Source organism: Podarcis cretensis, assembly GCF_951804945.1.
Source record: "Podarcis cretensis genome assembly, chromosome: 5".
Classification (NCBI taxonomy): domain Eukaryota; kingdom Metazoa; phylum Chordata; class Lepidosauria; order Squamata; family Lacertidae; genus Podarcis; species Podarcis cretensis.
This window is the reverse complement of record NC_137174.1, coordinates 7870224-7892708: the sequence shown is the minus strand read 5'-3', so window position 1 is coordinate 7892708 and position 22485 is coordinate 7870224. Positions and strand designations below refer to the sequence as shown.

Here is a 22485-nt window from a genome sequence, read left to right as displayed (position 1 = left end):
TTTCTAGATTTCCACCAGGCACCTGTAATAGGTTCATCTTCCAGTAGTTATTAAAAAAGTAGTTCTAAATTTGGAATCAAAATATTAATATAGGGGTTTTTATTTATTTATAAAATTCACCTGTCATTTTCACCTGGCGATGGGTGCTGCTTAATTGTTTATTTTATTTCATCTTCTGCGATGCTCATGTCTTAAGGACTTCCCTTTGATTTTGGGTAACTTAAGGTTTTGTCATTTTTTGTAGAAAGTAAATAATTTAGAAAGTCCTGATGGCGAGGGAGTCTTTGATTCTCCACCCCCCGCTTCTGAAACTGGATTCAAATTCAATTAAAATGTTAGGAAACACCTTATAGTCCTGTATTCTGCATTTTTTATTTTCAGAAATGTTACTCTTAACATCATTCGTGTGCATCAGTTACCTTAATGATAAAAATGCATAATAATAATAATATCAAAACAGAACAACATGCTGGTCCTTCTTTGATACCTGTGCCTCATATAAAATAGTTAACCCCCAATTCCGTCGGTTTTTGTTATTAAAACAACAACAACAACACCGAAAACAGATTCGCCCGCCCGCGCGCCCTGTCGAAATCCCGCAGATCAATTCCTGCGCGCTCTTGTCGTCCCCGCCCGACGCGCTTTCGGAGAGGCCGTTTCCCTTCGATCGCTCCTCGATTGGCCTCGCGCGGCACCCGTCGCGGGGCGGGGCGAAGCGACGGGAGCAAGATGGCGGCTTCCGCTCGGGTCTCCCGGCTCCCCTGCAGGGCCCTGCTGACTCCTCCGAGGGCGGGTAAGAGGCGGCGGGGGCAGCGAGTGGGGGGGGGGTCCCTCCCTCCCCTCCTCTCCCTCTTCGTAACCGGGGGGTGGGGGGGTTGGTGAGAGACCGGGGTCTCCTCGCCGCCGCCCTTCGGGAAGGTCACGGCGGCGCTCTGAGCCTGCGAGGTCCCCCCCCTCCTCTTTGGGAAGCTTTCCGCCTGCCCTTCGGAACTCCCTGCCACTGGAACGACTGAGGGAGCTGGGCATGTTTAGCCCGGAGAAGAGGAGGTTAAGGGGTGATATGATAGCCATGTTCAAATATATAAAAGGATGTCACATAGAGGAGGGAGAAAGGTTGTTTTCTGCTGCTCCAGAGAAGCGGACACGGAGCAATGGTTCCAAACGACAAGAAAGAAGATTCCACCTAAACATTAGGAAGAACTTCCTGACAGTAAGAGCTGTTCGACAGTGGAATTTGCTGCCAAGGAGTGTGGTGGAGTCTCCTTCTTTGGAGGTCTTTAAGCAGAGGCTTGACAACCATATGTCAGGAGTGCTCTGATGGTGTTTCCTGCTTGGCAGGGGGTTGGACTCGATGGCCCTTGTGGTCTCTTCCAACTCTATGACTCTATGCTTCTATGGAGGCAGGCGCCTTCCCTCTGCTAGGCGAGAGGCAGCGGGACACTTCTGTGGCAAATTCTCGAAAGCCGCTTCTTGCTTCTTTTTATTCACAGTGGTACCTCAGGTTACAGACGTTTCAGGTTACAGACTCCGCTTACCCAGAAATAGTACCTCGGGTTAAGAACTTTGCTTCAGGATGAGAACAGAAATCGTGCTCCGGCAGCGCAGCAGCAGCAGGAGGCCCCATTAGCTAAAGTGGTGCTTCAGGTTAAGAACAGTTTCAGGTTAAGAACAGACCTCTGGAACGAATTAAGTACTTAACCCGAGGTACCACTGTGCATGTACACATACCTTCCCTCCCCCCCCCAAAAAAACTTTCCCATGTTTATCTGCTTTATTCATCCGAATAAAACCTTCCAGACTCCCTCAATGGTGTCTGGTAGGGTAGTTGGGCAGTCTCAGAGGCAGGGCTGGGTTTTGGTTTGATGAGGCCCTAAGCTACTGAAGGTAAGGTAAAGGTAAAGGGACCCCTGACCATTAGGTCCAGTCGTGGCCGACTCTGGGGTTGCGCACTCATCTCACTCTATAGGCTGGCGTTTGTCCGTAGACAGCTTCCGGGCCATGTGGCCAGCATGACTAAGCCGCTTCTGGTGAACCAGAGCAGTGCACGGAAACGCCGTTTACCTTCCCGCCGAAGTGGTACCTATTTATCTACTTGCACTTTGACATGCTTTCGAACTGCTAGGTTGGCAGGAGCAGGGACCGAGCAACGGGAGCTGACTCCGTTACGGGGATTCGAACCGCCGACCTTCTGATCGGCAAGTCCTAGGCTCTGTGGTTTAACCATATAACGCTGGTCTTGAAAGACCTACATTGGCTCCCAGTACATTTCCGAGCACAATTCAAAGTGTTGGTGCTGACCTTTAAAGTCCTAAACGGCCTCGGTCCAGTATAGCTGAAGGAGCGTCTCCACCTCCATCGTTCTGCCCGGACACTGAGGTCCAGTGCCGAGGGCCTTCTGGCCGTTCCCTCACTGGAAGAAGCCAAGTTACAGGAACCAGGCGGAGGGCCTTCTCGGTAGTGGCACCTGCCCTGTGGAACACTCTCCCATCAGATGTCAAAGAGAAAAATAACTACCAAACTTTTAGAAGACACCTGAAGGGAGCCCTGTTTAGGGAAGCTTTTAACGTTTAATAGGTTATTGTATTTTATTGTTTTATTGGAAGCCGCCCAGAGTGACTGGGGAAACCCAGCCAGATGGGCGGGGAATAAATTTATTATTATTATTATTATTATTATTATTCACGTTTCGCTTCCATTTTCTTGTATTTTAGGCTATGGTGCTTCTCCAGCTGCATTTCCTGTTGTCCAGCAAGACCGTCAAGTTCATCACTTGGTGATTCCTCATGGAAGGAGTGGGCGCTCCTCTGTCAGTGGCATTGCCGCTACTGTCTTTGGGGCCTCAGGCTTCCTGGGACGATACGTCGTCAATCGCCTGGGTAATTTTCTCCAAAACTAAATTTGAGATGTCTGGATATTTAACAGGAAAATGAATCTGACATAGTGCCTCTTGCAAGATGTAAACCAATGTGTAAGTTCACAAAGCTTAGCGGTTGGGCTGGATGACCCTTTGGGTCCCTTCCAACTCTGCAGGTCTACGATTCCTACTCTTGCTTGACCCTGGGACCTGGGACTCAACATCTTGTACTGCTTACACATATTTGAAATGTGAAGGTCTTAACCCATTGTAGCTGATTGCATGCCTTGCTGTTCACTAAATGTCCCAATAGTTACTGTGTGCCTAAATACCAAACTTCTTTTTTCTTTCTGTTACCTATTTCAAGTACGATGAAAAATGAATGACCTTCGGTCAAGATGCTGGTGGCAGATAGGGATGGGAAACAGGCTAAATCCCCAAGTAGCCATGATGGTTCAAGATGGTAGTTTTCAACCCTTTTATCACCTGTACTAAGTGAGGATTTTCTTCTCTGAGTTCACCTCTTAAAGGTCCCCCCCCCTTACAAAGGTTGAATACCACCTTCAATCTCTGCCAAGCTGTGGCAAGATTCCAGGGGGATCACTCACCCAGGATCTGTGGGGTTTTTTTTGAGAATCAAGATATGGTGGAGGCTGTCCTCAGAAATACGATTTATTCACATATTTACACATTCAGTCTAGAGGGATTACAGATCTTCCAGCACTGTATTGTTCTCCACAGCAGTGCAGCTCTGGAGTCCAAGGCACACCTTGCTAAATACACTTTTCTTGTTACCTTTCTCTTACCCACCCATCACCGTGGCAACCTCTGTCCCTGCAGGCCCAAGATACCTCTAAAATGGGCCATCAAACCTTTTGTCATGTTAATGCCTCTGCATTAATAATAATCAAATAATCAAAATCCTACCATTTATTAATTTACACCCACCCCAAAACCAATAACACCATGTTGGTTTTGCAACAGACATCTTTTAAGTGTGTTCAAGAACTTGAGTTACTCCCAGCAGGGGAACAGACTTTTAAAAACATTTTAAGTAGGTCAATCAATCAAGTAGATCCAGCCGCTCCTTTCCCCTGTTCCCTTTTGAAATTTCCCCCAGTTTCCAGAGTAGCTTGCTGTGTTGTGGGAAGCTGTGAAACCAAAATTAAAATGTCTATAGGGCATGGGTAGGCAAACTAATGCCCAGGGGCCGGATCTGGCCCAATTGCCTTCCAAATGTGGCCCACGGATGGTCCGGGAATCAGCATGTTTTTACATGAGTAGAATGTGTCCTTTTATTTAAAATGCATCTCTGGGTTATTTGTGAAGCATAGGAATTTGTTCATTTTTTTTTTTCAAAATATAGTCCGGCCCCCCACAAGGTCTGAGGGACATTGGACCGGCCCCCTGCTGAAAAAGTTTGCTGACCCCTGCTGTAGGGTATGTAGTGTTAGGATTGTGGCTTCCATGAAGCCCCTTTGAAAACACCATTAAAGAATTAAAGTTATTGTATTGATTACAGCAGGTAGAGTTATATAGCCAAGCATTGATGTTTTCCGAGTGCTTAAAATAGAACTTCCTCAATTAATATCATGCCCTAGTTCTCCTTTTAAAAGCCCTTTCTAATTTTAGGGCGTATCGGCTCCCAAGTCATCGTCCCACATCGCTGTGAGCCTTATGACATCATGTACCTTCGACCCATGGGTGACCTGGGACAGCTCCTGTTAATGGTATGCTCTTTGTAATAATCCAGTCTGGTTCATGATTGGCTAGCTTCACTTGCTAAATAGTTGAAAGTTTGGTATGGGCCATAAATAACATCTTCCTGAAAGGCTTTTTGTACTTTTATTTCATTTCTCTTTTGATTTGTGCTGTGGCTATCAGGAATGGGATCCGCGTGACAAAGATTCTACCCGAAGAGCTCTTGAGCACAGCAACGTAGTCATCAATCTTGTTGGCAAAGAGTGGGAAACAAGGTAACTTTCTCCTTTGGCTCTCTTGGATAGATTGAGGTCACGTAGACTGAAGATAGTTACAGTCATACCTCATGTTACGTCCGCTTCATGTTATGTTCTTTCTTTCTTTTTCTTTTTTTAAAAATAATGTTTATTAAATTTTCCATTTTAACAATCCAATCAAATCACATTAAGTATTCCAAATTATACAAATACATGTCATATTGTCCAAATATTCTGCCAAATTATAAATTTTTGTTGGGGCTTCCCATGCTTCAAGTTCAGTGGTGTTCCAATCATCTTATGTTTCTACTGCCTTGAGTTTCCATCATGTTATGTTCTTTCAGGTTACGTCCCGCGGCGACCTGGAAGTACCGGAAAGGGTTACTTCCGGGTTTCGCCGCATGTGCAGAAGCGCAAAATGACGTCATGCGCATGTGCAGAAGTGGTGAATCACAACCCGCGTGTGCGCAGGCGCACAGATGTGGGTTGCGCTCTTTTCATGTTGCGAATGGGCCTCCAGAACGGATCCCGTTCGCAACCAGAGGTACCACTGTATCATAATTTTTTCTTCTAGAAAGAGAAAACTAAAACCGTATGAGGTTTTAGGGTCCAATCTGATTTTTTTCCAAAGAAAAAACGTGTTTCTTATGCCTTACATGTTCTTTGTGGATGCAACCTAGCAAAACGAAGACCCAGGGGGGGAGGCACGAGGAAAGTTTATTCCCCTGGCACAGATGTTTTTGAATAGAAAACTGTAACACACTTATGAAGTCTAAAATGAGCGATGTACTTCTTGAGGCAAAACTTAAAAGACTTTAGCTGCCCCTTTCCTCTCTCGAACACAAAAATTGACAGCATTAGGCAATTACAACCCTGTATACTGTAAGCATGTACAGTTCTCATACCTTCTTGTCTGCTCAGATTCCTTCATCTTTTGCGCATGAAAGAAACTGCTGTATCTGTGGAAATCTGTAAACCAGATCTAGGAACCAGCCAAAAGTCCAAAAAGGGGGGGGGGGGGCGGACCAGAAGTAGAGGCAGAGGGCCTTCTTGGTGGTGGCACCTGCCTTGTGGAACGCCCTCCCATCAGATGTCAAGGAAATAAACAACTATGACTTTTAGAAGATATCTGAAGGGTGTTTTTAAGGAAGTTTTTGATGTTTGAAGTTCTATTCTGTTTAATATTCTGTTGGAAGCCACCCAGAGTGGCTGGGGAAACCCAGCTGGATGGGTGGAGTATAAATAATAAATTATCCTGTACCAGCATGGTGGAAAGTGAAGGAGGGGTGGGTGGTTTTCTATTTGCTGTTGTTTTTTAGGACTCATTCTTTAGTACTCTCTCAACTTCAGAGATGGTGTATGTTTCTGCCATGTTGAGGGACTGGGTTCTGTCAGGTGTTTGCAACAGCCTGGAAGGCCTTTTCAGTATATCTTACCTTCATTTTTCAACAGCTCACAATTTTTGGCTGTCCTTGGTAAGATAGGGTAACAGCTGATTTTCTGGTTTGGCCCTGTGCTGCTGAGTTGCAGCCAGATAATAATAATAATAATAATAATAATAATAATAATAATAATAATAATATTTTATTTATATCCCGCCCTCCCGAGCCGAAGCCGGGCTCAGGGCGGCTAACAACAATAAAATAGTACAACATTCTAAAATCATGTCATTATAAAATTAATTCAAATCAAATTGATGGCAACCATTAGGCTAAAGTTCTGTGAAGATTGCCAAAGGAGGGAGTCAGGCTGTGCCCTGGCCAAAGGCCTGGTGGAACAGCTCTGTCTTGCAGGCCCTGCGGAAAGATGTCAAGTCCCGCAGGGCCCTAGTCTCTTGTGACAGAGCGTTCCACCAGATTGGAGCCACAGCCGAAAAAGCCCTGGCTCTAGTTGAGGCCAGCCTAACCTCTCTGTGGCCTGGGACCTTCAGGATGTTTTTGCCTGAAGACCGTAAGTTCCTCTGTGGGACATACCAGGAGAGGCGGTCCTGTAGGTACGAGGGTCCTAGGCTGTATAGGGCTTTAAAGGTTAAAACCAGCACCTTAAACCTGACCCTGTACCCCACCGGGAGCCAGTGCAGCTGGTATAGCACCGGGTGAACATGATCTCGCAGCGAGGATAACCCCCAGGTAATCCCCCAATTGTGCAGATAAAGACCAGCTACTGACTTTGAGAAGAAAGCTGAGGTTTGTCGTGGTCACAAGAGGGCAGTGGCACACTTGCCATAATGAGCAAAGCAAACAAAAACAGAGCTGCACAAATCACACATGGTTGTTGCTGAAAGAGACTGAGTTAACTTAAGCTACCCGGTAAGTTGTGGGGTTTTGTACTCCTTTAGGATTGCACCCTTAGACACTCTGCTTCACCATCAATCAATCAATCAATCAATCAATCAATTTTTATTTATACCCCGCCCTTCCTGGTTCAAAAACCAGGCTCAGGGCAGCTAACAACAAATTTAAAACACTTAATTGTAAAAGCAGCATAAAATACAGTATAAAAACATGAATAACAAAATTCAAAGTTCAGAAATCAGTTTAGGGGAAATCCATCTAATAAGCATTAGATAATCACCAGGGCTAGCTGGCTGAATTAGCCCTACTTGGGCCACCGAGGAGGCCAAGGGAGAATTAGCTGTGGGGTCTCAGAACGGGTAATCTTCATAAAAGGGGAGAGGGAGGGAAGAGAAGGGAGATAAAAGATCAGGCTGAATTCAAATTAAAGGCCAGGCGGAATAGCTCTGTCTTACAGGCCTGACAGAAGGAGGTTAAATCCTGAAGGGCCCTAGTCTCATGGGACTGAGCATTCCACCAGGTCGGAGCCATCACTGAAAAGGCCCTGGTGGAGGATAGTCTGACTTCCTTAGGGCCCGGGACCTCTAAACTATGGTTATTCATGGAACTAAAGGTCCTCTGCAGGGCATACCAGGAGAGATGGTCCCGTAAATACCAAGGATATCAAGACTGTGATATGATGACCTGCTAAATTTTGGAAGGAGCTTGGTTCTTATTCTGTTCTTTATGCTTTATTCCAGAAACTTTAAGTATGAAGACGTCTTTGTTAATATTCCCAGGGAAATTGCCCAGCTCTCAAAGGAAGCTGGGATAGAAACTTTTGTTCACATTTCTCATCTGAATGCAGACATGAAAAGTCCTTCAAAATACCTTAGAAATAAAGTAAGTTTGTGTTTGTTTTTAGATGTTGGTGTTTTGCAATTCCATATTCAGGGTATTCTGTGCAAAAAAACCCAAAATGGTCCCAACAGGAAGCCGAAATATGAATTAGGTATATTTAAAGCCGAAATATCAATTAGGTATATTTAAATCCTGCTGGTCCCTCAATAGTTGCTGTTTCAGTTTTGACAAGGAAAAGAGTGACAAAAAGACTTGAGGGGATGTAAGGAATGGAGACTTCTTAACCTCTGGGGTGAGAAACTCTTCAAGAATTATTGCTGAGATTTTCTAGTTGCTAAGATATGACGCTATATTCCACATAAGTAGTCATTACATAGATTCAGGGTACTCAGTGAATTTCCTAATCCAAAAACTCTTCTAGAGGAAAATGAGGCTTGCATAGTGTTTGAACAGTTTTAAAACTCTTGTGTAAATTTGTAGGGAAAGTTAACTATTGATTTGAGTGTCTTTTGTCCTTTCTTATGTGTGGCTAACACTAATCTGTTCACTTTCTGCTATGATTAATTACAGTGTCATCTGTAGTTATGTGTGTGTGTCTGTGTGTGTGTGATTGTGTGATTGTGTATGTCTGCACCTTTCATATAGATTTCCTAGATGCCATAAGGCTGCTTTTGAAAAATATTTCAAAAAAATATTTTTTTTGAAACACTGAGTGACCCCGATTACTTAAATTTGTGTACACTTACTGGTTGCAAGTGTACACAAATTTAAGTAATCGGAATCGCTCAGTGTTTCTTACTGGTTGCAAGGGACGCGGGTGGACTTGCCGATCAGACATGCCGATCAGAAGGTCGGCGGTTCGAATCCCCGTAATGGGGTGAGCTCCCGTTGTTTGGTCCCTGCTCCTGCCAACCTAGCAGTTCGAAAGTACGTCAAAAGTGCAAGTAGATAAATAGGTTCCACTCAGGCGGGAAGGTAAACGGCATTTCCGTGCTCTGCTCTGCTTCACCAGAAGCGGCTTAGTCATGCTGGCCACATGACCTGGAAGCTGTATACTGGCTCCCTCGGCCAATAAAGCGAGATGAGCGCTGCAACCCCAGAGTTGTCCGCGACTGGACCTAATGGTCAGGGGTCCCTTTACCTTTACCTTACTGGTTGCAAAGAGGAATTTTGGAAAGACATGGTCTATGGGCTCATTCACAATCCTGCTTGTCCTGGGCCTAGAAGGCAAAGATATGAGCAGTGCTTTCTAGGTACTGGTCTGAGCAGTTTTGCCTTTGTCCTTCCGCTTTCCCCTAGAAAACCTGCTCTTTAGCGATAAATCAGAACAAACGGCAATCCATTGAAAACCTGACTGCTGTTTGCTCCAGTTCAGTCCTAAACTGGGTTTTCCTAGGGAAAAGTGCTGGAGCAAACGGAAGTGTAAAAGGTAAACGTAAAGGGACCCCTGACCATTAGGTCCAGTCGTGACCGACTCTGGGGTTGCGGCGCTCATCTCGCTTTATTGGCCGAGGGAGACAGCGTACAGCTTCCGGGTCATGCGGCTAGCATGACTAAGCCGCTTCTGGCGAAGCAGAGCAGCGCACGGAAATGCCGTTTACCTTTCCACCGGACTGGTACCTATTTATCTACTTGCACTTTGACGTGCTTTCAAACTGCTAGGTGGGCAGGAGCAGGGACCGAACAATGGGAGCTCACCCCGTCGCGGGGATTCCAACTGCCGACCTTCTGATCAGCAAGTTCTAGGCTCTGTGGTTTAACCCACAGCACCACCCGCATCCCTTGTTGAATTAATAGTTGTTGGGTTTTCCTTGCGTGGTCTTCACCCTAAAGGAAAGCAGGGCCCAACATGGTGATAACAGATTAAACAATGCAAGGGGAGAGCGGCAGCAAAAGATAGGAAAAGAGGTGGTAAGGGAACATCTAGCTAATGGGTAGACAAACTAAGGTCCGGGGCCAGGATCCGGCCCAATCGCCTTCACAATCCGGCCCGCAGAGGGTCCGGGAATCAGTGTGATTTTACATAAGTAGAATGTGTCCTTTTATTTAAAATGCATCTCTGGGTTATTTGTGGGACCTGCCTGGTGTTTTTACATAAGTACAATGTGTGCTTTTATTTAAAATGCATCTCTGGGTTATTTGTGGGGATTCGAACCGCCGACCTTCTGATTGGCAAGTCCTAGGCTCAGTGGTTTAGACCACAGCGCCACCCGCATCCCCAAAAAGAAGTGTAGATAAGCCCATTGATGGATTTTGTGTCTTTACATTCATTGTAGTTACCCTGCTGCCTGCACGGACTTCATTCTGTTTGCTGTTAATTCTTGTTTTTCCAAGGTTACATATTTCATGGTGCTAAATATGTGTTCTGTCCGATAGAGTGGAACATTTTATTATTAATAATAATATTTTATTAAGAGAATTTCATTTATAAAAAGAGAGCAAGAGGAAGAAAGAATGAAAGAAAATAAAGTGTGTGAGAATGAAAAAAGAAAAGAGAAAATACTGTTACATTGCCATATGTTAATATGTAGATTTGTATATTCTTGTAAACATAGGCTGGATTTAAAAAAAAAAAAAATATGCCAAAGAGCCCAAGTGTATGTAATGTGAAACCCAAGGGTATCTCTAAATTTTATTATAGTTTCGTAGTACTGTGCATCTTGAACTTGCATGGGAAATTAATCACTTTCTAATGACCTGATGGCAGGCCGTTGGAGAGAAGGTTGTGAGGGAAGAATTTCCAGATGCCATCATCATGAAGCCTTCTGAAATGTACGGGAGAGAGGATACGTTTTTCAACCATTATGCAAGTAAGTACATTCCTTGTAGCATAAAATTTGTTTCCTTGGGAGAAAGTAATATCAGAGAGCAAGGGATGCAATTAAGTACATTTGTACTTAATTAGAATTGTAGAATAATTGTGAAAATCTGTATTAAGATCTTATTCAAATCTATTCATCAATCATCCTTGAGCTTTTGCTTCAGATATTAGCAACTTGTTATAGGGACGCAGGTGGCGCTGTGGGTTAAAGCCTCAGCGCCTAGGGCTTGCCGATCGAAAGGTCGGCGGTTCGAATCCCTGCGGCGGGGTGCGCTCCCGCTGCTCGGTCCCAGCGCCTGCCAACCTAGCAGTTCGAAAGCACCTCCGGGTGCAAGTAGATAAATAGGGACCGCTTACCAGCGGGAAGGTAAACGGCGTTTCCGTGTGCGGCTCTGGCTCGCCAGAGCAGCGATGTCACGCTGGCCACGTGACCCGGAAGTGTCTCCGGACAGCGCTGGCCCCTGGCCTCTTAAGTGAGATGGGCGCACAACCCCAGAGTCTGTCAAGACTGGCCCGTATGGGCAGGGGTACCTTTACCTTTACCTTTATGGTGCCAGGAAAGATTGTGTTTGGATTTTAGCCTACTGTACCTTTTATTCCACGGGAAATGTGTTGTATTCATGGGCCAACAGATGAGCTTTCCTGTAAAATAGCAGAATCCTAATTGTCTTGCATATAGGGACGCGGGTGGCGCTGTGGGTAAAAGCCTCAGCGCCTAGGGCTTGCCGATCGGAAGGTCGGCGGTTCGAATCCCCGCGGCGGGGTGCGCTCCCGCTGCTCGGTCCCAGCGCCTGCCAACCTAGCAGTTCGAAAGCACCCCCGGGTGCAAGTAGATAAATAGGGACCGCTTACTGGCGGGAAGGTAAACGGCGTTTCCGTGTGCTGCGCTGGCTCGCCAGATGCAGCTTTGTCACGCTGGCCACGTGACCCGGAAGTGTCTCCGGACAGCGCTGGCCCCCGGCCTCTTGAGTGAGATGGGCGCACCAACCCCAGAGTCTGTCAAGACTGGCCTGTACGGGCAGGGGTACCTTTACCTTTACCTTAATTGTCTTGCATGGGCTTTGCATAGCTAAGTGAACTAATTTCGCTCCAGCCCACCAGAAAATCCTATCTGTTTCTGAGACTTAAGTTTAGCATTGTGAGTGTAAAGTATGCCAAGCCAGTACAGAATATGTATAACTTCCTGAAGATGTTTGCTTGGTTTATTTTTAATTTTTTTAAATGAAATCATATTCCTGAGTTCCTCTCTAAGTAGATCTCCCCCCGCCCCGCCCGCACTTATCCCCATCTTTGTCATACAGAGAGACGCAGGACCAGGTAATAGAATTGTTTGCATTATTTACTCTAGAAATGGAATTAAGATTTCCTTGAGCCCAGGCGAAATGGAATTTCAGACAGTCAGAATTTGGCAAAAGATTCCAAATTCCTCTTCTAGAACAGTGGTTCCCAGTCTTGGGACTCCAGCTGTTTTTCAGACTACAGTTCCCATCATCCCTGACCACTGCTCATGATGGGATGATGGGACTTGTAGTCCAAAAACAGCTGGAAACCAAGTTGGGGAAACTCTGTTAAAGTGTTGAACATGATGACCTCTGAAATGGAAGGTGTTTTTAGAAAATGTGTCTTTTAACCCTTTTGTATTTTATAGTGTAGGGACGCAGGTGGCGCTGTGGGTTAAAGCCTCAGCGCCTAGGACTTGCCGATCGAAAGGTCGGCGGTTCGAATCCCTGCGGCGGGGTGCGCTCCCGCTGCTCGGTCCCAGCGCCTGCCAACCTAGCAGTTCGAAAGCACCTCCGGGTGCAAATAGATAAATAGGGACCGCTTACCAGCGGGAAGGTAAACGGCGTTTCCGTGTGCGGCTCTGGCTCGCCAGAGCAGCGATGTCACGCTGGCCACGTGACCTGGAAGTGTCTCCGGACAGCGCTGGCCCCTGGCCTCTTGAGTGAGATGGGCGCACAACCCCAGAGTCTGTCAAGACTGGCCCGTACGGGCAGGGGTACCTTTACCTTTACCTATTTTATATTGTACTAGACAAATATATGCCAGCCATTTTCATTACAAATATTAACAACAGTTGCAGATTATTACAGTGAGTGAAGCATGTATTTGTAGTAAGTAAATAAACTGAACATATGCTTCCTATTGATAGTTTCCTTATGAGTATGCAGCTTTGGAGCAACATGACTATAATTTTTTGATGGGTTTATTTATTATGTTTCTTTACCTAGCAGTTCTTACCACCTAGCAGTTTGAAAGCACGTCAAAGTGCAAGTAGATAAATAGGTACCACTCCGGCGGGAAGGTAAATGGCGTTTCCGTGCGCTGCTCTGGTTCGCCAGAAGCGGCTTAGGCATGCTGGCCACATGACCCGGAAGCTGTCTGTGGACAAATGCCGGCTCCCTCGGCCTATAGAGTGAGATGAGCGCGCAACCCCAGAGTCGTCCATGACTGGACCTAACTGTCAGGGGTACCTTTACCTTTTCTTTCACTGAGGCTGCAGTCCTGTATTTGCTTACCTGGGAGCAAATTCCACTGAAATCAATAGGACTTGCTTCTGACTACATATGTACAGTGGTACCTCAGGTTACATACGCTTCAGGTTACATACGCTTCAGGTTACATATGCTTCAGGTTGCAGACACCGCTAACCCAGAAATAGTGCTTCAGGTTAAGAACTTTGCTTCAGGATGAGAACAGAAATTGTGCTCTGGCGGCGTGACAGCAGCAGGAGGCCCCATTATCTAAAGTGGTGCTTTAGGTTAAGAACAGTTTCAGGTTAAGAACGGACCTCCGGAACGAATTAAGTACTTAACCCGAGGTACCACTGTATAGGATTCCAGTGTTAGTCTTCTTCCAGGAGTTTGGCAGTGGAGTGTGGTGAAAGCGATAGAAATGCAAAGTTGGGAGATGCAGATAGGCTCATGGGATTGGCTTGTTAATTAAGTTACAGTGCTTTCCTCCTTGATAATTTCTATAGCATTGATGACACTGTTTGATATGAAAAATCATTACTGTATTTTACTGTATTTTAATATTTTGTTGGAAGCCACCCAGAGTGGCTGGGGAAGCCCAGCCAGATGGGCGGAGTATAAACAAATTATTATTATTATTATTATTATTATTATTATTATTATTATTATTATTATCTCCTTTTTAAGTGATCAGTGCTATCTCAGCAACCCTTATCACAGATTATACCCATTGTACAGATGGGAAATGGAGCTAGGAATGAATGACTTGTCTGAGGCCACTTTCATGTTCATGGCAGAGACAAGATTTGAATCAGGGACTTCCAGCTTCATAGATCAGTCTCTCTTGCCACCCACTGCATTGGCATAAGATTTTCAAACAATAATGTTCAATTGCCAAATCTAGTAGCTGGTATCCAAAGACTGAGCTTTAGCTTGCTGAAAGATTTGAGCATCCTCAGTTAAAGCGTTTACATTTTCTTGGGGCAGATGCAGGAGATTCGTGCAGGCAATTCTCCTGTCACCTTCAGGTGCATTTGAGGTCTTTACTTTCCAGTACTGTTGTTATTGCTCTTTGACCTCTTAACAGCCTCACTTCTATCCTCCAATAATTTATCTCTCTTCATTCAGACATGCGCTGGTTCTGGGGCGTGCCTATGATTGCTATGGGCAAGAAAACTGTGAAGCAGCCTATCTATGTAGGTATTGTTGGAAAATATAGTTTATGATACATATTTCATACCTCTTTTCCTTTTGTATATATTTCATTACATTTTTGACCTTGCTTAGAAAAAGGTAACTTTAAAATATATGCTAATTTTTCTTAAATATTATCCCATAGGTTGTTGATGTAGCAAAGGCTATAATTAGTGCTATTAAGGACCCCGATTCAAAAGGAAAAACTTATGCACTGACTGGGTAGGTTGTTGGTTACTATTATTATTTTTACTGAACCACCTTAAATCACTACATGCATTTCCTGGCCCCCTGCTGTTTTTTAAAAAACTCTTGCAGTGGATGTAGATCAGGCTTCCTCAAACTCTGCCCTCCAGATGTTTTGAGACTACAATTCCCATCATCCCTGAACACTGGTCCTGCTAGCTAGGGATCATGGGAGTTGTAGGCCAAAAACATCTGGAGGGCCGAGTTTGAGGAAGGTTTGTGTTCACTGCAGATTCCTTCTTTTATTGGACATCAGCCAGTATTTGCTTTCCATAAATTGCAGTTTCAAAAGGCAGTTGTGTAAGCATTTGGGGAGAATGCTCTTTTCCCTATTCACATACCTGAACCCCTAATTTTATTATACCCTTAAAGTCTGCATAATTTTACAAGAATATTGTGTTAGTCAGTTGTGAGAAGTTCAAGAACCAAGGTATGTGTAAAATAAACCGTATTTCTTAAAGACGCAGCATCTTCACTGCCTCTTGATTCCCTATGGAAACATGACCACCTGGAACCCCCCTTGCTACCACTCGGCAGAGATTGGCGTGCAACCTTTGTGACAATACTTTTGGCTATATTTTTACATAATTAAGGTTTGGGGGGAGGGGTTGGTGAACGCTGCTCATTACGAGTGACCACCGTGGCTAAAACAAAGGCTGCCACACATCCTTCCTGGTGGTACTAGCCCCCCATTTTAGACCAAGGCCTCTTTCTCAAATTTACAACTTAATGTCTGTTCCTTTGCAGCCCTAACAGATACCTCCTTCACGACCTCGTAGAGTATGCTTATTCAGTACTCCACAGAAATTTCTTTCCGTATCCTATGCCCCGTCCTCTGTATCAGTAAGTCTTAATATGTTTTTTTGTTGACGAGTTGTTAACTCTGAGGCTCTAACTGCCTGTGGTGGTTGTTTGGTTTTTTTCCCTTATGTGCGAACACAGATCTGTTCATCTCTGCCATTGAAAGCAGGTGCGCAGACTGCATTCTTCAACAGGGGACTAGGCCTGGATTGTGGAGGGAACGCAAGAGAGATGGCACCTCTGTTTCTCTCCACAAGCCCAAAGTAGTTTGGGAATGGGGAATGTTTTTGGGAGGTAGATGGCTGGCAGAGAAGAAAAACTTAAGGTAAAATTAAGGAATGTTAGAAGGATGTTGGAATGAAGTTATGTGGTTTTAGCAGTAATGTTACAAAGGAGTATGTAAAAATGGATTGTTAATAGGTGAGAATGTAGAGTTATAATATATTAAGATAAATTATTAAGATAAAAGCAAAAATGGAAAGGATTTGCCGAAATCGCTAATTGAACTAGAATACAAAAAAGGGAGGTGTGAGGAGGTCAGGGAAACAAGCAAATGAAAGACAAGACCTGGAAAGGTTGATTTGTTTTTAATTGTTTTTACTTTTCTGTATTTTGTATTTTTTGCTTCTTTTTTTCTTTTTTCTTATTCTTGTAACTTTTTTGAAACTTTAATAAATATTATTAAAAAAAAAAAGAAGAAAAACTTAAGACATCCCTCTTCTCTATTTACTATCTCTGTCAGTTTGCTTGCAGTTGCTGTATGCTTGCTTTTGGGAGTGAGGAGAACTGGACGTCATTAGGTGTCATGTGTAGCTTGAGCCGTAATCAGTCTGGGCTCAGGTTCTGCAGCCTGAATGTTGAGTTAGGGAGGTGGCATTCGAAATATGTGCCAGGAGAATCTGCCTGCCTTCCGTCACTCAAGGTGAAGAGAGCCCTAAGCAAGAGCATGTGCAGTAGGCTCTCTTATTTTGGGCCCTTTGAACTGGCAACAAGAATGCTCCCAGGAAAGCTTTTAACTGGCTAATAATAATAATAATAAATTATTTATACCCCGCCCATCTGGCTGGGTTTCCCCAGCCACTCTGGGAGGCTCTCAACAGAATATTAAAAATACAATAAAACAACAAACATTAAAAACTTCCCTAAACAGGGCTGCCTTCAGATGTCTTCTAAAAGTCAGATAGTTGTTTATTTCCTTGACATCTGATGGGAGGGCGTTCCATAGGGCGGGCGCCACTACCGAGAAGGCCCTCTGCCTGGTTGCCGGTAACCCCATTTCTCGCACTGAGGGAACCGTGATGCGTTTTGAGAAGAAATAGTCCCCCTCCCCATCATTTTAAAAAGGGGCTTTCTCCAGAGGCGTCCTAGGGAAGGTGCCTTGAACCCTGGCCATGGCTTCCCTCCTTCATTCCTTGGCCTGACCTTTCTGGATATGAGGCCCTCACCTAGGTTATGCAGTAGCCACAAGATACTTGATGACTTAGCAGCTCCAGGAAGCCCTTTCCATCAATGGAAATTGGGAGCCTTGTGGCAGGTCTCATCCAGTAAAGAGCAGACATGGATTCAAGGACCACTCTAATAATAAGCTCAGGAAGGGCAGCAGACCCAAATCATATCCTTCATAATCCTTCATCCCTTATCTGTCATCCCACCTGGTGAAGTCGTCTGGAATTGGCCCTGCCCATATGTACTCCCAGGGACGTGGGTGGCGCTGTGGGTTAAACCACAGAGCCTAGGGCTTGCCGATCGGAAGGTCAGCGGTTCGAATCCCCGCGATGGGGTGAGCTCCCGTTGCTCGGTCCCTGCTCCTGCCAACCTAGCAGTTTGAAAGCACGTCAAAGTGCAAGTAGATAAATAGGTACCGCTCCGGCGGGAAGGTAAACAGCGTTTCCGTGCACTGCTCTGGTTCACCAGAAGCGGCTTACTCATGCTGGCCACATGACCCGGAAGCTGTCTGCAGACAAACGCCGGCTCCCTCGGCCAATAAAGCAAGATGAGCGCTGCAACCCCAGAGTCGGCCACAACTGGACCTAATGGTCAGGGGTCCCTTTACCTTTAGCTTATATGTACTCCAAAGGGTGGTACCATCTCAAACATGATGGATGCCCTCCATGAGACTTGCAGAACAGAAATTACCATTACAACATTTTCAGGTTTCAGATAATGAACGTTATTAAGGGAATTGCCAAATTCTGCTCATAAGTCGCTCCAGTCCCGTCCTCTCCAAGCTCAGCTCAGTTCTCTCAGCACTTCTTGTGGCTTCAGTTAACTTTTCCTTTCAACAGTTACTTTTACTTTGGTTGATAGAATTAGTAAATACAAAGTAGTCTGTTTTGTCTGGTGGAGCAATTCGAAGCTAGTGAAATTTCACTAGCTGATTTGAGAGAAGAGCAGTTAGATCATTGCCTATGTTCAGCCATGGTATTAATTATTGTGGCACTTTGAATTACAGCTTATTTGCAAGATTTTTTGAGATAAGTCCTTTTGAGCCATGGATAACAAGGGACAAAGTGGATCGGGTAAGATTGCCTTCATTTTCATCTCATTTATTGCTTATCACCTGCGAATCCTAAGGTGGCTAAGATGGAACAAAATGCAAATTAATACAAAATATCAGAATGATAATCAATATAAGAACTCTCTCTCTCTCTCTATATATATATATATGAATACAGAATATATATGAATATATATGAATACAGAACAAGTTTATCTGTGTGTGTTCTTTCTCAGTGTTATTTTTAGGGTTGAATGCATTCTTAACATTACATACGTATGTAGTTTTTTATTTTATTAATGGGATGGAATCAGTGTTTAGTTTTTGAGTTGCAACGTATCAATTATCAGGGGTCAGCAAACTTTTCAGCAGGGGCCGGTCCATTGTTCCTCAGACCTTGTGGGGGGGGGGCAGACTATATTTTTTTTTGGGGGGGGGTATGAACAAATTCCTGTGCCCCACAAATAACCCAGAGATGCATTTTAAATAAAAGCACCCATTCAACTCATGTAAAAACACCAGGCAGGCCCTACAAATAACCCTGAGATGCATTTTAAATAAAAGGACTCATTCTACTCATGTAAAAACATGCTTAGAAGGCGATTGGGCTGGATCCGGCCCCTAGTTTGCCTACCCATGAATTAAATCTTGAAATGTGCCTTACTTGAAGCAGACTTCTTATTTGTAGAGAGCGGGGAAGCAGAGGTACTCTTTTTTCAGACAAGCCCCCCTAAATGTGATGCCCTCCAGATGTTTCTGTTTACAACTCCAGCCATAATGAAAAACAGTCAGGAATGCTTGGTGTCCAAAACATCTGGAGATCTTTAGGTTGGGAAAGACGGCTTCAGACTGTTGAGTCCATTCAAGACTGCCAAGAGGTAGATGCAGGGGGTACAGATGTACCAGATCCAAAGCTAGCAGGGGGCCTTGACTCTGAGCTTTCATTTTAAAAAAAGTATTTAATGTCCTAGAGAAAATGTTATACAGTGGTGCCTCGCAAGACGAAATTAATCCGTTCCGCGAGTCTCTTCGTCTTGCGGTTTTTTCATCTTGCGAAGCAAGCCCATTAGCGGATTAGCGCTATTAGCGGCTTAGGGGCTTAGCGGATCAACTGATAAGCGGCTTAGCGGATCAGATGATAAGCGGCTTAGCGGATTAGCGCTATTAGCAGCTTAGGGGCTTAGCGGATCATCTGATAAGCAGTTTAGCAGATCAGATGATAAGCGGCTTAGCGGATCTGATGATAAGCGGCTTAGCGGATCAGCTGTTTAGCGTCTTAGCGGTTTAGCGGATCAGCTGATAAGCGGCTTAGCGGCTTAGAAAAGGGGGGGGGGGGGAACCTGCAGGAACTCGCAAGACATTTTCGTCTTGCAAAGCAAGCCCATAGGAAATTCGTTTTGCGAAGCGCCTCCAAAACGGAAAACCCTTTCGTCTAGCGGGTTTTCCGTCTTGCGAGGCGTTCGTCTTGCGGGGCACCACTGTAAAGCAAATGTGTAAAGACCGTTCTAAGCTATTACTGTGGGATGAATCTGCCTGGCTGCTCCCACCTTTTGGTGTTCTAGCCAATGAGCAATGTCAGAGCTGTGATCAGCAAGAGAATTGTTTGGATGCCAGAAAAGTGGAATCCCTGGGGTCCTAAAGAGCTACTGTTTTCCCCTCCCCTTTAGTGCAGTTTTCTTTCCTGCATCTTTCTTGTTTTCTAGTCTTTCGAACCTGTGTAGTTCTAAAGCCTTCCTCTCCCGTTACCCTTCCTTTTTTTCTTAATAAGCAGGATGCATCTTCCTGGTGGTGGGTCCACCGGAGATCAGGTATTCCCCAGAAGTTATTGTTTGCAAACCCACAATAAGAATGGGTGGGTGTTGCATATGATAAATGCAAAATGTGGAAACTTTGCAAAGAGCCTTAGGTATGTCTTCTGCTGTGCAGGAGCTTAAATCCAGACACAAAAGTTGTCACAATTGTGACTCTAGTCTAATCACAGATAGGAAAATAAAATCCAAACTGTCATTTGGTAATACACTCAATAAATATTCTTGCCTCTGACCGGGTATAAGAGATAGATGTTGAAATAGGGAAAATCTAATTGTATATTTTGTAGCTGAAGTTAACTTTTTGATTTCAGACTGTTTCATGTGAAAATCTTAATGAACTCTTTGGAATCCAAAGAACCACCCAAAAAATAAGATATAATATTGCATACTTGATTTGTAAAGATGCAGCTGTGTGAGAGATGGATTTATAAGATGGCTCACTGTTCACTCATTTCTTCTTTGTTTGTTTGTTTGAAGTTCCATACCACAGACATGAAGTTCCCTGATCTTCCTGGCTTGGAGGACTTAGGTATTGTCCCAACTCCCATAGAACAGAAAGCAATTGAAGTCCTGCGTCGCCACCGCACATTCCGCTGGTTGGAAGCTGAGCTTGAGGAAGCAAAAATAGCCAAGCCTGTTACCGACATGTAATCTACTTTGAGAGTTTTTCAGACTGGTTACACTGCACTCATTTCTGAAGAAATCTGTACATACAAAGCTAAAACCCTATATAAATCATGTAACCTTTACGATACTGGTGTCAATTGTTTTATTCCGGAGTACGATAGGTGAAGAAAATTCTGTATTGTCCCTTTGTAGATTTTCATAATGAGGGTGCTAGACCCCAGCTCAAGAGTATGTATCTATTGGATCTGTGTCCCTTGCTTTCAGAAATGTTAAAAATATTGAGCTAAGCACTCCAGATCAGCAGAGGATCAATACTTTAGAAATGATGCTGCCTTTGATTTCTCTTCCATATACCTAACCGTGAGTGGTGGTGGTTTTTACTCAATTCTATCAGTGTGTAGGACAAAGGCATTGTTCCTCCTGTATACAGTGGAATTCTGCAATTCCAGATTTCAGTATCAGAATTAGCAAGGCTGGGTTGCAAGGGCAGTTGCTTGTCTACACTTCTTTTATCCTTACAACTGGTCCCAAACCAGTGCCAGCGATGCTGAACAGTTTCGGCCATTGTTTGTTTATTAAATTTGTATACCGCCCTTCATCCGTAGATCTCAAGATGGTTGACGACATAAAATACAATTTAAAAACACAAAATGCATAATGAAGCAAGAATAAAGAACAAAAACCAGTAACCCCCCTCCCACAAACACATTTAAAAGGCCTGGTTGAAGAGGAATGCCCTGGGGAGAGAATTCTGCAAGCAGAGAGTCACTGCAGAATAGGCCAATTCTTGTGTTGCCATCCTCCGGATCTCTCATGTACAGAGAAGGGCCTCAGAGGATGATCTCTCTCTTTTTTAAAAATAATTTTTATTCATTTTAAAACATATTAATTGTCATACATACAACAAAATTTCACATCTTATACAATCTTTTGGACTTCCATCAACACCTCTGATGATCCCCCATTTATATCATTTCTTCTGCATTTCTTAAATTCATAGAATCATAGAGTTGGAAGAGACCACAAGGGCCATCGATTCCAACCCCCTGCCAAGCAGGAAACACCATCAGAGCACTCCTGACATATGGTTGTCAAGCCTCTGCTTAAAGACCTCCAAAGAAGGAGACTCCACCACACTCCTTGGCAGCAAATTCCACTGTCAAACAGCTCTTACTGTCAGGAAGTTCTTCCTAATGTTTAGGTGGAATCTTCTTTCTTGTAGTTTGGAACCATTGCTCCGTGTCCGCTTCTCTGGAGCAGCAGAAAACAACCTTTCTCCCTCCTCTATGTGACATCCTTTTATATATTTGAACATGGCTATCATATCACCCCTTAAGCTCCTCTTCTCCAGGCTAAACATGCCCAGCTCCCTTAGCCATTCTGAGACTGACTTGGCGCTCCTACTGAGCTGGACAAGGATTTGAATCATAACCTCCATGATCCAAGTCAAACACTATTTACACTTATTTGCATTGGCTCTCCTATATAGAAATTGAAGGCAACCTTATTTCTTCAGCAACAGATGCCCTGCTATACTATCTGACCAGTTATTTGGATGAAGGAATTGATGGACGTTCAACACATTTGTGGATGACACCAAATTGGCGTCCTCAGAAGATGGAATCGGGATTCGATATGAGGTTAACAGGTTGTGAAACTGGGTCAGAACTAACAAAATGAATTTCAATTGGGACAACTAAGTTCCTGCACTTAGGAATAGTCAGATGCCCAAATATAGGATAAGGGACACCTGGCCTGACAGCAGTACAGTGCTACCTCGGGTTACAGACGCTTCAGGTTACAGACTCCGCTAACCCAGAAATAGTACATTGGGTTAAGAACTTTGCTTCAGGATGAGAACAGAAATCGCGCAGCAGCGGTGCAGCAGCAACTGGAGGCCCCATTAGCTAAAGTGGTGCTTCAGGTTAAGAACAGTTTCGGGTTAAGAGGGATAATGACAAGCTAGAACATGTGCAAAGGAGAGTCACCAAGATGGAAAAGGGTGTGGAAATCAAGTTTATGAGGAACAGTGGTTTAGCCTGGATAAGAGAAGACACTTCATTGCAGTCCA

General features: G+C 44.3%; 1 protein-coding gene across 1 annotated transcript; it reads left to right on the top strand.

Annotated features, from left to right (window-relative positions):
• The first annotated feature begins 667 nt into the window (after nt 1–667).
• On the top strand, nt 668–20536 carry NDUFA9 (NADH:ubiquinone oxidoreductase subunit A9). The gene is made up of 11 exons (XM_079975386.1): nt 668–793; nt 2712–2876; nt 4487–4584; nt 4739–4830; nt 7847–7988; nt 10654–10756; nt 14367–14434; nt 14578–14654; nt 15426–15521; nt 17932–17998; nt 20265–20536. Exons 1-11 carry the CDS (start codon nt 730–732, stop codon nt 20436–20438), a joined length of 1146 nt encoding a protein of 381 aa, XP_079831512.1. The 5' UTR covers nt 668–729; the 3' UTR covers nt 20439–20536.
• The last annotated feature ends 1949 nt before the right edge of the window (nt 20537–22485 follow it).

Coding starts and splice junctions, on each gene's coding strand:
- NDUFA9 (XM_079975386.1), top strand. CDS start 730: ATGGCGGCTTCCGCTCGGGTCTCCCGGCTCCCCTGCAGGGCCCTGCTG. Junction 2,877..4,486: donor ATACGTCGTCAATCGCCTGG/GTAATTTTCTCC, acceptor TTCTAATTTTAG/GGCGTATCGGCTCCCAAGTC. Junction 4,585..4,738: donor TGGGACAGCTCCTGTTAATG/GTATGCTCTTTG, acceptor TGTGGCTATCAG/GAATGGGATCCGCGTGACAA.